The following is a 17502-nucleotide window of genomic DNA, read 5'->3' on the forward strand; positions in this document are numbered from 1 at the left end:
ATTTGGAGTGTTTCTGATGTTTCCTACCGATATTTTGCATTTTCAGCAGACAGATCCTAAACAAAGGTTCTTATATATAAGCCTAGGTTTTTCACTTTTATTGCTCATAGTACTTTTAACTTATTTAAAAAAAAAAAAAGAATCTGTCTCCTAGAGACTTCTCCCAGCAGCATACAGAAACAGATGCAGAGAGACCCACAGCCAAACATCAGGCAGTACTCAAGGTACCTTGCGGGAGAGTGGGAGATAGAAGCAAGCTGGAGGGGTCAAAGACCCAAAGACCTAGAGTCAACTGACCTGGGCCTATGTAGGCTCACAGCAATTGAACCACCAACCAAAAGGCACGCAGGGCTGGACCTAGACCCTCTACACATTTGTAAGAGATGTGCAGCTTAGTCTTCATGTGGGCCTGCTATCAATTGGAGGCTGTCTTTGACTCGGTTGCCTGCCATTGGATCCTGTGCCCTGACTGGACTACCTGACTGGTAAGGTCTCAGTGGGAGAGGATGTGCTTAAGCCTAGTATACCTAGAGGTTCCAGGGTGGGATGGTGCCCAAGGGGGTCATTCCCTTCACTGAGAAGAGGAAGAAATGATGGGGAAAGGATTTTTAAGGATGGGAGTAGGAGGGTGTTCAGGGCAGGGCAGGACTGTACGACAATGAGTTGTAAATGTAAATAAATCAAAGAGAAACTATTTTAGCTGAGCTCAGGAGAGGAGACACACATGACCCAAGTACAGAAATCAGAGGACAGTGGCGTTGTTCTGGGCATGAGTGGGTGTCCAGGAATGCATGGCAAACACTTCCCCACTGAGCCATCTCACTGGCACAACAGAACTAGTTTAAAATGCTGATCGCTCACTGTTTACTGTGGTATATGCATATAACTTTTTATGCAGATCTTAGTAAGTCATCCACTCTTTCTAGCAAGTTCTTTGTAGACTCCTTGGCATTCTACATAGAAAGCCTGCTGTCTTTAAAGTTTGTGAACTTTCAAATGCTGAGCCACACTGGCATCCCCAGCACTAACCCCACTGGTCATGATGTAATTAGACTTCTATACACTAGTGGCTTCAATTTGCTATGGCTTACTTTCTGTTATGAGGGACACTGTCCAGAAATTCCCCATGTTTATGTTTGGCTTTGTTACTGACTTAATAGTGGCCTCAGATCGTACCTATTCTGCCCTTTCTAGCTTCTCAAAGGGACTGTGTTGAACTGGCTTAGAATCTTCATCTTTGGGTGGTTTTGACTATTAATATATTTAAAAGATTCAGGATTGTTCACATTATGCCTTAAGTTTCAGGAATCTGTCTTTAAAGCAGTATGTTCATTTTGTCTAAGGATTTTAGTTTTGCACAATGCCCTCACATTATCCTTATAATTATCCATATCTTCCTGTTGTCTCTAACCAGCCTTTAAGTGCACTGGCTTTCTCTATTGTTTGGTTCGTATCTTACTGATTTTTACTCTGACCTTTGCTATTTCCTTTTCTTACCTGCTCAATTTGCCCTTTACTTAAGTTGGAAGGTTAAATGACTAAGACTTTGTCTTGGTTTTAATGTGTTGCTACGTATGTGTGTGGGAGGTGTGTGCATACAGGTGGTCACCCTCTGTTGCTAGCTGACCAGCAACCTGGCCTTTCACGTGGCTCTAGGAATCCAGTTCTAGTCCTCATGTATGTGCAGCAAGCACTTTCCTAACTGAGCGATAGTCCCTGGCCCAGCATCTCTGTTCAAATTTAAATGGTGCTAAACACTGACAGTTAAGGCCTTTAGTTGTATAATACACATTTTCGTGTAATTTTATTTTCTCCTCCCTCCCCTTTTCTATTTTCTTGTTTGAGTACACATGGATGCAGGATTTGCATGTGCATGGCTACATGTGTACACACAGGTGCCCATGTGTGAGATCATACAAGTGGAGGCCCAAGGTTGATAGTAGGCACCACACTGGATCACTTGTTCTTCCACCTTTTCATTGAGGCAGGGTCTCTCAATCAAGCCCAGAGCTCATTCATGTGGCTGGCCTACTCCACAGTTTGTTCTGGAGATTCCCTGCTTCTACCTTCCAAGGCTGAAATTATAGGCAGGACACCACACCCACTCAGTAATCCTGTGAGCTCAAGGGAGACAAGCTCTGGTCTTTAGGCTTTTGCAGCAAGAGCTTTAACCAAAGAGCTGTGTCTCCAGTCAAGTTTATTTAATTCAGAATTGTTTCCAATTTCCCTGAAAACACCTGTGACCTGGGAACTTCTTAAATGTGTTATTTAATTTCCCAATATTTAAAGTCATCCTCCCCTTAGCTATCATCTTCTTGAATCCTACTAGATTCTAAACATGGTCAGAAAGTTATCTTGTACAGTCTTAATTGTAGAGCTGCCAAGATTTGTTCTGTGCCCATCAGAACACCTGTCAGTATTTCCATGAGTGGAGGGAACAGCTCAGTAGTGTAGCATTCACACGTCAAGTGTAGGCTAAGACAAAATGAAGTCCAATACAGTTATCACTGTGCAACACCTTTAAGGGCATCTATTTTGTGTTCATCAATAAAATAGTAGAACTTACTTGTAACAGAGATCTTGAAAGTACACATGGTGACTGTTCACTAAATTCACAGAAAAAATCCTAATGGGTAAATAGAGAAAAAGCAGTTATCATTAATAGATTAAACAAAGCCAGAGATGTTGGCACATAAAGTATATATTTTTAGAAATAATACTCTACTATTGTTAAAATAAGATAATTACAAAACAGTTATATAGAAAATGTCTTATTGGTTAACTTTAGAGTCTACAAAATTTTGTCAAGAACCAAACAAAACAGAATAATATGCACATTGCATTAAATTTGTACACCAATAAAATATCAGTAACAACCGAGGACAGAACTTGAGCTCTTAGTTAAAAGTAAGTAAGTATGTGTGTGCGATCCAGAAAGCCCAGAAGTTAAGAGGAGACCCTGATCTTGCTGAGGACTAACCATGGTTCCCAGAACCCACATTAGGCAGTTCACACCCTCAACTGCTTCTCACTCCAGTTCTAGAGAGACCTGACACTGCTAGCCTCCAAGGCACATACATTCATGTGCACACACCCACACAAACAAACACAAGCACATAATTTAAAATCATGGAAACACATCTTAAAAAGAAACAAAGGAAGGAAGACAGAGAAAAGGAAGAAAGGAAGGAAGGAAAAGAGAAAGAAAGAAAATGAAATTAGTAACTAGGTAACTGGATTCATATTAGATGAAGACCAAGAAATATGAGTTTATATAAGAGGGAAACGACAAAAAATTTACAAAAATCATTAACACTTAAAGATTGAGAGATACTGGCTAATTTATGAGCTTATTTTTCTGAACGTACCAATTTTTATACTTATGGATTTTAGTATCCGATGTTGTTACAGACAGTTCTATGGCACTGGAATGGCTACAGTACTGCAGGCTGGCAGTGAGGACAAAGAATAAGACATGTGTGTGCCCAGTGACATCACTGTGGAGAGCTTGTGTTCCTGGGCTAGAGACCACAATGAAGGAGAGAGGGGGACAGAGCAGCCATGGGATAGAGAAGCTGGAAGAGTTACCATGGCCTCTGGGCCAAGAGAACATGACCCAGAGGGCTGCCTGCTTGGAGCTAAGAGCAGCCTAGATAAAGCATACAAATTAATAACTTGGGTTATAGATGGGAAAGTGGATTCTAACAGCATGGAGGGTAGGGAGCTGCCCAGCTGTTGTGCTGCTTAAGGCATATTAAAATATACTCTTGTGTATGTGTATTCATATCTGTATAGGTGTGTGCAAGTGTGCACATGGTAGTGAATGCATGTGAAAGCCAGAGGAACACAGGGGTTCCTCTTTGATGGTTCTCCACTTTACTTTTTGAAATCAGTTCTCTCACTGAGCCTAGAGTATACTTTTCAATCTGGCTTATCTGCCTTATGTGCAAGCCACCTAGCACTTTACCCAAACCTCAACAGTGACAGGTTTCTTTCCCAGTAGACACAGACTGCTAGCCCTTTCCCTCCCTCTGTCCATATGGCCTCGGCCACACTTGCTTTATGGCCACCTTACTGCCAGGAGTCTTTAAGGCCTGTATTCACCGCTGTCCTTCCTAAACTCTCAACACAGTCTTGCAGTACAGGTCTGGCTCTCCAGCTCCCTCTACTGAGGCAAGCTGGAGCACCTGGGGCAGAGGACAGGAAAACTAAGGGGATTTGGAATGAGTGTTACCATGGATACAAGGACAAAGTTAAATTGATAATCACTATTTTAATGTGTATGAAAAAGAGCAATAAACAATTATATGAAAAACAAAAGAACTAGGAATACTGAGTGCATTAGTCCTAAGTATTAAGAAAAAAAAAATCTGATTATGCATACAATATTGCAGAAATGTAAGGGAACCACCTGCTGTATAATAATAGTTTCAAAACAAACCTTTCTTTCATTTAGAACTGTTTGCTATGCTTTGCCTTGAGATAGGGTCTCCTTACACAGCCCAGGCTAGCTCATACCCCAAGCTTCTTCTGCTTTGGTCTCCCTGGTGCTGGGAATACTGCTCCTCACCCCTATGTTCTGGCTCTGTTCTTCTTACATGTTACAAAGCATTGGGGCTTCCAATTATACCGATGTTTTCACTCAGTAAGGAAAGTACATGCTCTACAGGGTCACTTATAAAGGTTATAAAGGCAAAACACTGAAAATTACCTAAATAATTTAATCCAGATGAACTAAGAAATATTACGTAAGTTTACAGTTAGGATATGTCTTCAATAATGTAGAGATGTAAGTATTTACTGAGATAAAGGTACATAAGTTTTCTTTTAGAACAATGAACAAGTCACCAACAACATGACCCCGTATTCATAGGTAAGAACACTAAAAGCCAGCAGGCAGCACAAGCTCAAGTCTCAGCCATTTGGGAGGCTGGAGCAGGAGGGCACATGTTCAAGGCCTGGCTGAGCTACAGAGTCAATGAAAGCCTGAGCAACTTAATGACAGCCTTTTTCAAAAAAAAAAAAAAAAAAAAAAAAAGTAAAAGGGCTGGGAACATAGTGTGGTAGGAGAGGACTAGACAGACTTGTTCAAGGCCCTAGGGTCGATGCCCCCTATGATGTTTTTATGCACACACGCGCACACGCACACGCGCACATACACACACCACCCCAGTGCTACCCTGTGCTGCCACTCCACTCTGCCCCTTGAGCGACAGCTATGGCAGCGACCCTTTCACTCCACGAAGCTCCAGAGCATAGTTTATACTCACCAGGATACAATGTAAGTTTGGTAAATTCACGACTTCACAGACAGTTTTTATTCTGTCTATTAATCTTGAGAAGTAGTTGACCATTTCTTCTCTTTTAATTATTTTTGCATAGCGAGGGAAGGTGGGTGGAAGTAATCTCTGGTTAACAAGGGGCTCAAAACCCATCATAATTGGATGGTCTAAAGAACAGAAAGAGGAAAGTAACATTTCCAAATATTTTTGGATTTTAAAATAAAAACTATTAAATATATAAATAATATAAAACCCAATTTTTAAAGGCATTTTGAAATTCTAATCACAAAAATCTGGTAAATTTTATAACTTACTACTGATTTATGTATCTATGCATACATTCTGAAGAGATTCAGTAACTTCAATCCTAGCTACATGGTGGGGGCTGAGGTTAGAGCCAAAGACTTCAGCAACGGGACTCCAATAAAGGCCGAGGTTGCAGGTGAGTCAGAACTCCACCTTGAGAGGAGTGCTAACTTCTGAAGCTGTGTGGATGACCGCTGAGTCTAGCTAAGCAGTTCTAAGTGCAGAGACCCTCCTAATAGCGGGAGACTGGAGTACAACAGAGGACATGATCTGCATCACTGAGGTCTCCTGCAGGACTCAGGACAAACACAGCTGCTGACCACCTGCACTGAACAAGCCTAAGGGAAAGCTATCTGCTCTGAGAGCACAGGAAAGCCAAAAGCCCGAAGACAAACAGGAGCAATCATCTCCTGGGCCACTGTCCACCTTCAGTGTGCGCTCTGCTGTTTCGCAGTAAATCCCCTACTCCTTATTCTACACCATGTGACTCATCTGAAGTATTTTAATGGAGATGATCACAAGGGGAGACTAGAGCATCCCAGAGTAGAAGCAGGGTCACATTATCACTGTTCACACTAGTGCACACTCCGGCTCTTTCCCAACATGAAATCAGAAATGAGATACATAGCTCCAAAGAAGCAATTACACAATCTAGATTCAAATCTCTGCTCATCAACAAACAAGCTACACCCTTAGGATAGTTCCAGATGTCAGTGAGAGAAAATTAAAGGCTTCACAGCTGCATTGTGAGGAATTAGAAACAAGACTGACTGACTGGCTGCTGCTCTAAGATTTACTTCCGTCCTTGCACATGCTCCCAATGCCTGGGCTTTCTTCCCTCCCAGCAGTTCCTTGTATCAATTATTCTTGTGCGTGTCCAATACAGCTGCTGGTTCTTGGATGAAACCCCTTACCCACAAGCTTTCTCCTCACCCTGTACCTGTGCAGTGGACGTTTGTACGACCCTCTCTCAGGAAACCGTCCCTTAACCTCACCGCCCTGGAGACAGCTCTCACGTCTCACTCTAGTGCCGAAACTGCTTTTTGCTTTATCAGTTAACAACCTGTAGGGATTCTAATTTTACTGCTGGCTGATGAAGCTGCTCCCCTTCACTTGTGTGACTGTTCCTTCGTTAAATTAATCCTTTGTAGTGCCACCTCAGTTTTCTATGGAAAATACGGCCTGACTTTTTACATTTTATTTATGTGCATGAATGTATGTCTGTATGAATTTATGTAAACCGTATGTAGTCAGGAATCCAGAGGTCAGAAGGCATTGGATCCCCTGGAACTGGAGGTACAGGCAGTTGTGAGCCACCATGTAAGGTGCTGGGAATCAAACCCAGATCGTCTGCACGAGCAGTCAGCATTCTTACCTGGCCACCTCTCTCATCTCCATCTGTCCCAAGTTTTGTCTGCTCTCCTTTGTGTACAATATACTGTCCCCAGGGAGCACTGCAGGAGTTCAGGGTTTCCTCAGACTCAATAGGAAACTGATGGCTTTTTGACTCTTTGAGAGCAGTTTTATGTGTATCAGTGTTTTGTCTGCTTATGTGCCTATGTGCTATGTGTGTGCACTGCCCATTATCCACAAAAGAGGTGTCGGCTCCCCAAGATGAGAGTCACAGGGGAGTGTGAGCTGCCATCACAGTGCGGGAAGTGAGCCCAGACCTCTGAAAAGGTTGCCGGTGCTCTTAACTACTGAGCTATCCTCTCTCTAGTCCCTTGAGAGCTGCTGTACAAACCCATCACATGGAGGGGGATCAGAAACATGAACCCCACTCCTGTCAGGTGGAAAAAACAGGCTTGGTTCCTATTCATACTTCACTCAGGGTATCATCCCGTACACATCCGCACTGTTAATCCCAGGGTTCACAGAGGGAGACAGACAGACAGATGTTTGAGTTTGAGGCCAGTCTGGTCTGAAAAGTGAGTTCCAGGAAAGCTAGGACTGCACTGTCTCAAAAAGCACAAATCCAACAAAAACTACCATCACCACCACCCAGCAAAAAATAAAAATATAAACAAAACAAACAGAAAAAAGTTGTGGATAGTCTGCACCTCAATAATTCAAGACTACAAATACCATCTCATGAATTTTACGGATAATCAGCACTACTGTACACTCTAAAGTCTGTCAGCAGATGTATACTATTCCTGTTGAAGTTTATTTCACATGCAAGAGACATGTGAACCAACATGCCAAGCACTCTTTTCCTATGAGTATTCAGAATCCCTTGGACAGTTCCAGTGGAGTGTGAAGAAAGGCCTGTGAATGAGTGAGCCTCAGGAACACTAGCCTGCCTCATGGGGTGAGGAACTACATAGTGACTCTGATGGTCTCAGGAAGTAACAGAAGATAATGAACAACAAAGTTACTGCTGGCATCACACACAAACACATGACAGGGCGCATGCATGGAGTCCAACAGTCAGATACAAGCCATGATCTAACTCCTGTTTTCAGCAGACTAAATCTGCAAAGTGGAAAGCACTTTTAAGTATTAAGTGGAAACACCCCCAAGTCTAGGGGTAACTCAAGTCATCGCTCACTATTACATGTTTTGGACAGAAAGTAAGAAAATACAATAATAGCAAAGCTGGAGAATTACCTCCTTTGGTAGTGCCATTCTGAGCCTGGATGCCGTGGTGCAATGAGCTGTGAATGGCAGAAAGAAGGTCTGCCGCCTGGACCATCAGTTTCTGAGCCTCGGCAACAGCACTGGTCTAGCAAACAAATCACCAAAAACACTTACACACTTTAACTGAGACACATATACAAGAGGAGATCCTACAACAGTACTAAGACCCAATGCATGCACTGATCCTCATGAATTATTCACTTAATGCAGCATTGCAGGGTGCTCAACTTCTCAACAGGAGACAAAGGTCCCCCTCAAATCTGTATCTTACTTGATGTATTAAATAAAATAATAGCCATACGTGGTAATACACACGTTTAATCCCAGCACTCAGGAGGCAGAGGCAGGCACATCTGTGAATCTGAGGCCAGCCTGGTCTACAAAATGAGGTACAAGCCAGCCAGGGCTGTTAAACAGAGAAACCATGTCTCAAAAAAACCAAAAGGAAAAAAAAAATCAGACATAATCAAACATAGAAAGGGAAAAATTCCAATAATCTACAGTTATTCACAAATATGGGGTAGGACTCCAGGAAAAAATGACTTGAGACAGTTTGTATCTCTCCACAAGAGACCTCTGTACAGTGTGGTACAGAGTAGAGGGTAAAGCTATAACCACGTTTCACAGAAGCATCAGTGCGGCCGTGCTGTGAGTACACAGGGAACCGTGAGAACAGGACGGACACGCCATCGACAACAGGACAGTTACAGCAGTTCGCTCACCTCTTTCTTAGTAAAGGCTATGAGCACTGTCAGCAGCACTCGGGTGAACTTCACTCTGCTGAATGCTGCCAAGCACTGCTGGTGCTGGGAAGACAAGGGAGGGCGGTAAGAAGCAGAACCTGCAGAAGGACGGCCTGGCCTGCAAAGGAGCTCACTGCAGGAAGCAGGCCTCTACTCAGTTCTTAAAACGCCTACAAAACAAGCCACCAAAACCTTAGTAAACAAAGCCTATTCCTTTGAACCAGAAGAGAAGCTATTCTGTACTCTAGAACAACAGACTGCCTTTAATCCAAGGTCAGAACTTAGACTATTACCTTAAAAACAAGTAGTTAGCAGTTATAAGTTCAGTAACTTTTGATAATATAAAAAGGTTTGATGTTTACAAAGTTTTGAAACAAGATCTACAAGAGATCTTTTTTTTTCCTTGCAGGAACACTTAAGTTTTGAAATCAGATTTTCAAGATCTGTATCACCACTCTAAATATAAAAATACAAGTGCAGCTGAGTCCTCTGCAACATCTGGTTGCTAAATAACACTAAAAGGGGCTCCCATGAATCACAACGCAGCTCAGGAGCTACAACTCTCACATCTACTACAGAAAAGAAGGGCAATTACTTCTAGTTCAACTTCTGGATCTCTCTCTTCTCCTTGCCGACTTCGAGTACTCTAAAATTAAAAAATAAAGTAAATTAAGACCCAGAGAAGTAAAGAAAGAACCAAGTTACTTTATTGGTCATACACAAAAACCTATGTTCAGAAAAAAAATCTGACGTGTCTAGTATTTTTCTTTTTCTCATGAATGTTTTATGCATGTATTTGTATATAAAGTAGAAAGATCATGAAAGAAACAGGTATTAAAACAAGAGAAGCAAAACAATAAAATAACAGAACCAAAGTATGACTCATAATACTACTTCTGCATTTAAAACCAATTCACAATAAAAATCACTATCACCAGGGCTGGAGAGACGGCTTGGTGGTTGTGGCACTAACTGTTCTTCCAGAGAACCAGGATTCAAATCACAGTACTCACATGGCAGCTCACAACCGTCTGTAACTCTAAGATCTGACACTCACATAGATATGCAGACAAAACACCAATGCACATAAAATAAAGGTAAAAAAATTTCTTTTAATTCTAAAAGAAAAAAATCACTGTAACAATTAAAAACGATATAATTTTTTAAAAATGATGTCCTGGCTTAGCCTGCTGGTGCATGCCTTTAAACCCAGCTCCAAGGAGGCAAGGCAAGCAGGCGCAAGTGAGTTCAAGCACAGCCTGGTCTACATGGTGACTTCCAGGTTTGGCAGAGCTACATAAACCTGGTTTTAAAAAACAAAACAACACAAGCCTTAAATAAAAGGGAAACATACCTTTACTCTCCTTTGCATATCATCTTCTACATCTTTTAGCATTCCTAGAATAATAACAGTAAGTATTAAAACAAGTCAAAATGCAAAACTTACAAATTATTGTTGTAAATAGTTTATACCTGTAACTCGAAGATCTGTAACACTGTTGGCCATTTTAAATCCATATGTCATTGACTGGAAATCTTCCTATACAAAAAAGGAGTAATTATGATCTTTAATAGCAGCACCGTATTTCCCTAACAAACTCACCATATAGAGGAAATGGAATGCCATCCAGCATGTCTCAGCACAGCCTTTATACAGCTAAGCCCTCCTCCTTGCAAGCCTAACACAACACCCTGACACTGGTGCTGTTCTGTTCTCGCTTGTCGGTGGTCTAGAGGTAAGGTGTTCTCAAGTAGCATTACTCACAGAAACAGCAAAGTACATTTCACAGTCTACAGTCAAACAAACGACACGAATATCCAGACCCCCAAAAAATGTTTAATTACTTCATTGACGAGACAATTAGATCTGTCTCAGTCTGAAGAATGACTTTAACATGTGGGAGTTACCTCCCCTGCATTATGTCTACACATATACAGAGTCCTGGGATGTGCAGTGAAAACAGTGAGCACTGAAGTCACGTCAATTAGTCTACCTCAGAGAAAGAACACACTACAGCAGGAGAAACGCCCAAACCACTCCTGCCTTGTAAAGCTGGGCAGTGTATGACACATGTGCCAGGTCTTCTAAGAAGCCTCAAGCAGAGTTTCAGAGCCAGCCTATCCTCCAGGTTCAGTGCATACCCTCTCTACAGTTACATGGACCTCCACTACCCAAACTTTACAAATGTCCAGAAAGAACCAGATGCCCACTTTTCTAACATTTACCAGGAAGGCCTCCTACCTTCACCTCCCCATCATATGCATAAGAAAACCTTTATGTCTGACTTACAAGTTTAGCCTAGTCACTTCTTAACCCCCCCCTCGTCTCTCCCTAGTTTAAGTTACCACCACCTCTCACCCCTGTTGACCAGACAAATCCTCCACTTGCCACAACTGCCCCCCCCCCCAATAGATTGGTACAGGGACAACATACTATGTAGCCCTGGCTTAGAACTCAGTAATATGCTTGCCTCTGCTTCCCAAGTGCTGGGATAAAAGGTGTGTGCCACTGTTCACAGACTAGTCCTTGCTGTAATGTATTCAACTATCGAATGTCAGAGACTTCTGCAGAAGTCAGAACATGCTGCTTGTCCATTTAAAAGCCCTTACATGGTTTCTTTAGTGCACAGTAATGTTGTACATGCTGATACCATGTCCAAAGTCTGTAAGACTATCTTTAAGGATCATCCCTTACTGAATTCTAGTCCCTAGTGTCAGTTTATCATCTGACAGTCTTCTTCCTGCAGCCTCCACCCATACCCCCACAAAGACAGGGCTTCTCTGTATAGCCCTTGCTCTCCTGAAACTCACCCTACAGACCACACTGCACATGCCTCAAGCTCAGAGCTCTGCCTGCTTCTACCTCCCCAGTGCTGGGATTAAAGAAGTGCACCCCTACTGTCCGGCTCTTGCATGCTCTTAGCATATATAAATATGTTCAAGTATTATAACTTCATTTAGTGTATTTTTAAAACAGCAAGCCTATGACCAGGTTATCTTTTTTTCAAGGAAGACAGTTGATGGTAACATGAAAAATGAACTGAGGAAAGACCAAGTCATAGAGGAGATTTCAAAACTCATAGGAGCTAGCACTCATACCTCATAAGTGTAGAAGTACATACATCACACACAGTGCAGTACATACAGCACACACAGGGTAGCACATACAGTACACACAGTACAACAATACATTACACAGTGCAGTACATACATCACACACAGGATAGCACATAAATCACACACTGTGTAGCACATACATTACTAACAGTGCAGTACATACATCACACAGTGCAGTACATACATCATATAGTGTAGTACATATACACATCACACAGTGCAGTACATACATCACACAGTGTAGCACACACAGCACACAGTGTAGCACACACATCACACAGTGTAGCACATACATCACACAGTGTAGCACACACAGCACACAGTGTAGCACACACAGTGTAGCACATACATCACACAGTGTAGCACACACAGCACACAGTGTAGCACACACAGCACACAGTGTAGCACACACAGCACACAGTGTAGCACATACATCACACAGTGTAGCACACACAGCACACAGTGTAGCACACACAGTGCATCAGCAGAGAAGCGCTTACAAGAAAAACAAAGCAGGAACAATTACAGAAAAGAAAAACATTCAAACCCAAATAGTTTACACATTCCGACTGTGTGTGTGAGTACAGTGTCACAGGCTGCAGGAGCAACTGATGTGGTGTTGAGGAACCAATCTAGTTCTCTCTGAGAACAGTGCACTTTCTCACTGCTGGAGCCGTTCTCAATTTCTTACTAGAAAATCTTCCCCTCCACTTCCTTGGGATACCCAGAACAGAGGAGAAGCCCATGCTCCTACCATACACTGCACAATGCTGTTTCCTGACCCTCTGTAAACTTGGCCTTTTTATGCCATGTGGCCAGAAAGGAGTGACTGTTTGACTGAATGTGAACAGGATTTATAGGCACAAAGTGTCTGAGAATGGAAGCTTTGAGGGGAGCCGCACTTCCTTAAAGTGATGTGGTGATACATCATCAATATTCAATGACAGCTTTGAGATCCTCTTGCTTCTGCTTCCCAACAGGTGTGTGTCACCAGGGGCGACAATGTTCACCTCCAGTAGCAGGTCACTTACAGCCCAGGCTGGCCCTTTCTGTTTCTGTGTTCTTAGGTTGGACTGCAGACACGTGCCACACATGGCAAAAGCAATTTTTAAAAGAACTACTCCTTAGTTATCCATGTGGACCAAAACACACGTGACGAATAAGCACAGTGAGACAGTCAATGAGCTTCTAAATTTCTTTACCTCCTCAAAAACAGCAGCTTTATTTACTTTTTCCCTTGCAATGTCACAGATCTTCAAGATTCCCAGAGCAAATGCTTTCATGGCAGGATCTTCTATGAAGTCAGGATTATGAATGTAAAGGCATGTAAACACTGTCTGTGCCAAGGAATGGCCTTCGAGCCATGTGATCTGTTGAGAGAGAGTGGTATACAGGATTTGCAAAGTCTAAAAACTGAGCCAGCAAGTCCTAGATCCATTTATGTTCAATTAATCATAAGATCAAAAAGATCATTAAAAAGGAGGTCACAGAAGACAGAACTAAGAACTTGCTTTCACTAGATACAATTCTAGAAGCCTTAGATAGGGCGAGTCTCCACAATGCAGACAGGACATGCAACTAGTGCTCGCTGGGTTCCACTACAGTGCTCCATCTGCAGGTCAAGTGTCTCACCATCTATGAGGAGCCTTCGTAAACCTAACATTCCAGTCTACAGCATCTTAGTGTCTGATCAAAGTAGAGGAACTATGTAGCATTCAAAAGCAAACAATTGCACAATGAAATCTATTCCCAGCACCCCTTCCTAGCTTTTCCTATTCCTTTAGAAGTAGTATATTGCTAAAAGGTAATAAAGAAATATGTTCTAGATAGAAATTCTGGCTGTAGCTCTGTCAGAAATGCTCTGTCAGAAAATAATATAATATTTTATTATATTAGGCAATATAATAAAATGTGGAACCCTCAAATATGACCCATCCACATCAATAGTGTGCAAATGCTGCTGACATTCCATGACCAGTGTGTGCTCAATGACAAATCAACAAATCTTACCAAAAAGTGAGAATTTTTTTTTTTACAATTAAACCCTGCCTAGCAAAGATATATACCCAGCACAGATAAATCACTAGAATACTTTGTAGCTGAGGAGAGCTAGTACATGACAGTTTATCCTAGAGCAGCAACTACATCTCCAGTGCCAGTCCACACTTCCCTTTGCTTCCCCTGTGCTCACCTCATGGAACCTTAATTATCCTTTCTCTTGATAACTAGAAAACAAAACATTATTTTGAATAATGGCTGTCATCTTCTCCTCACTGAAACGAAGCACCACTAGCAGAACATGTGAGTACAGTGGTCCCAGGCAGATGAAGCGTGGTTTCCTGAGGCTCATTAGCCTATGAATCTGCTTTCGGAGGCTGGCACTGCTTCATATTCACTATGGTGCACACACTTTAAACGCCAAGTATCAGGCCACAGTTTAATTAACCAACAATCTTGTTTTATTTCTTACCAAACAGCAAAAACAGGTATCCATTATTCCTATCAGTTCAGGCAAGCTGAGGTCTTTAATTTTAATGGTGCCATCCTAAAAAGGAAAGTACAAATAACAGAACGCTAGAGAAAAAAAAAGCTATATATATAGTTGTGTTTTCAAGCTTAAAACTGGGCATTATTAGTAATAATAATAATCCAAAAAAAGCACTACCTTATCTGATAAAACCAAAACACCAACTGAACGTTTTGTTCTTAGGAACAAAATCCCGTTCCTAGTTCTGGCTGCAGCAGTCACGTGGAGCCCGCGGGACCTGGGACCCAATTCTACCGCTTCACCCTCACAGGAGCTGAGCTTAGCGGCTGCACTACCACACTGGGGAGACACGTTCTCAGTCAAGTTTATTCTAACATAAGTAAGGAAACCACAGGTCTCAAAGAAAGACATCTTCACTAATCTATGCCTGAAATTGTGAATAAATCTAATTTGAAACAATAAAGGTCTGTGTGATGAAAAGGCCAAGCTTCCTACGTATGGTGGTCTCAAGTCTGTTATAGCCCAGCACTGTGGAGTCAGGAGGAAGAGGATGTCAAGGTCCTAATGAATGACAAAGCATGTTCAAGTCCAATGTGTCTCAAAGGGAGGAGGAGGAGGTAGGTCAAATTAGTAAGCATTCTGAAAGCACAGTTGAAATAACAGCCCAAGGTGCTGTGACAGGCGTATGCTACCTACTAGCTCAAAATTAGTTTTATTTTATTTCACTTACTTTGTTTTTGTTTTCTTTTGTTTGAAACAGTCTCGCTCTGTAGCTTGGACCCTACAGCAATTCTCCTACCTCAGCATCTCAGTATAATGGTAGAAAATGTAATCTGAGTTAAGCATCCTGAATATAAACTCAAATACCTTCATCATGAATCCAAAGAATGCACAAATGAACAACTTAGAGCAAGTTTATCATGAGGACCTCACATCATTAATTTCTAGGTTTTAATTGAGACTGAAAACTAAATATTATAACAAAACAAAGCCAAGATGGTCTCATAAATCTCAGCATGATCTTAAAGGCACTGTATAATTGAGGCTACTCTCCTGATCCCCCTGCCTCACTCCTAAGTGCTGGGACAACAGGAATGTCCCATCATGCCTGCCTTAAATGCTAATTCTTTGTCTGAGAAGCTTGTAAAAATACAGTTGAACAGCCTTGGTAATTTTATTATTAAGCACATTTTAACATTAAATATAGGTATTTTCTTAAAAGCCAGAGACACACACAAAATACAGTAACTACCTTGATAGCTTGTTCAAAATTGAGAACTTTCCTATTCACTTGGTTTCCAATCATACCGGCATCCATCTTGGGGTCCATCATTTCAATAGCAGACATGGCTTCAAAGAGACCAAACCTACAAACACATGGGTCCAGTTACCTTTGAACCAAATTTCGTCAGCTGTACAAACATTAGCACGATGCTTCTAGCAACTACACTATTTCCTGTATTTGTATTGTGTGCATAATTTGCTAAAGCTTGTTTCAATTAATCAACAGCACAAAAATTCACTCACTATAAAAATTATCTTACATGCTCTTCAGAGGAAAAAAATTAAATTATTTTTATACTCCCTTCAACAGGGCACGGATCAGCCACTTTTGGAGGAAAGAGATCGGTTCCTGTCAAATGACCTTTGTTAAGTAATTTTCTTTAACTTTCAGAATGTTATGTGTAACTTTTTTTCATTTTCCATTTGTGTTTTTGTATGTATTAGTGCTTGTGTATCCATATGTGTCTATGCACATTCGTGTGTATGCACATTTATCCATGCATGCATACCTGCATGTGCATAAGTGATCCTGAGAGACATCTCTCCTTGGCCTGGAGCTCACCAATGAGGTTGGTCGGCAACCCCAGTGCCTTTGCCTCCCCATTTTGAAATTATAAATTCATACAGGGATTTTACAGGGTTCTGAAGATTAAACTCAGGTCCTCATGTTTACAAAGCAAACACTTAACCAACTGAACCATCTTCCCTCTTCCGGCTCCATTTTTTCATATCTTTATGATAAGATAATAGATTTATGTAGTTCAAAATCTTCGCAATTACATAATGCAAAACAATCCAGAACTTCTGTTGTTCACCATGGGCAAAGATAGCTAGCACACACTGAAAACTGATCAGAAAGAACACCTTAAGAGACGGCAGAGGAAAGGGCCTTCACTAACTAAAGCTTGGCTGATCAAACTGACAGGTAGTGCGTTGCTCTGACTCATTTCTTACAGTCAACACAGGGCTCACTATGGCAGCATAGATACTAAAGAGCAACAGAAAGATGGGGGGGCAAGCGAGTGCAATGAGCTTTCAGAACTGGGGATGTAACGAAGTGGTAAGGAGCTTGCGTTCAAGTCCAAGTTCTAAAAGAACAGAATAAACTTCATGAAGACAAACTTCCCGCCATGATGCTAATGTTCTATTCTGTTTAAGACATGGTGGCATACCTTTAACCTCAGCACTTGGAGGTGGAGGCAGGGGCAGGCGGGTCTCTGAGTTCTTCTACAGGGTGAGTTCTAGAACAGCCAGGGCTACACAGAAAAACAAAAACGAAAACAAAAAACAAACGGCACTCTGGTAACCTGCTCACAGTATGGCAAACACAACGCTTATGCTGACCAGAGCCTGAGAGCACTGACCACAACAGCACTGTTTGATGAGGACCTCAAGTCAAACAGGAAAGCACTCAAGAATGCAAGAGTTTTGTCAACAAAACCAATATAGAACAATGTGGCTTCCCGATTGCCAAATACTGCTATGAGAATGAATAAATACATTCTAGAATACAGTGGGGGAGCTCTAGGAATAGGTTCTACGGGAAATAAGCAAAAAAAGGTCACTTCACAATAATGGAAACAACCAGTCAATGCTTTTGAGAAAAGCCACTCATGGGAAAATCCAATCCTTAACATACTAT

General features: G+C 41.7%; 1 protein-coding gene across 2 annotated transcripts in view; it reads right to left on the reverse strand.

Annotated features, from left to right (window-relative positions):
• The window catches only part of NAA35 (N-alpha-acetyltransferase 35, NatC auxiliary subunit), a 47151-nt gene that overhangs the window by 20316 nt on the left and 9333 nt on the right, over positions 1-17502 (reverse strand). For both annotated transcript variants that reach the window (XM_080911766.1, XM_080911767.1), the window contains exons 4-13: positions 15829-15943; positions 14559-14633; positions 13291-13458; positions 10445-10511; positions 10326-10369; positions 9567-9617; positions 8951-9034; positions 8199-8313; positions 5271-5449; positions 2567-2626 (exon numbers count right to left, since the gene is read on the reverse strand). In XM_080911766.1, coding sequence (XP_080767892.1) covers positions 2567-2626; positions 5271-5449; positions 8199-8313; positions 8951-9034; positions 9567-9617; positions 10326-10369; positions 10445-10511; positions 13291-13458; positions 14559-14633; positions 15829-15943 — 958 coding nt within the window. The remainder of the gene's footprint in view (positions 1-2566; positions 2627-5270; positions 5450-8198; positions 8314-8950; positions 9035-9566; positions 9618-10325; positions 10370-10444; positions 10512-13290; positions 13459-14558; positions 14634-15828; positions 15944-17502) is intronic.

Source organism: Micromys minutus (genome assembly GCF_963924665.1).
Source record: "Micromys minutus genome assembly, chromosome: 1".
Taxonomy (NCBI): Eukaryota; Metazoa; Chordata; class Mammalia; order Rodentia; family Muridae; genus Micromys; species Micromys minutus.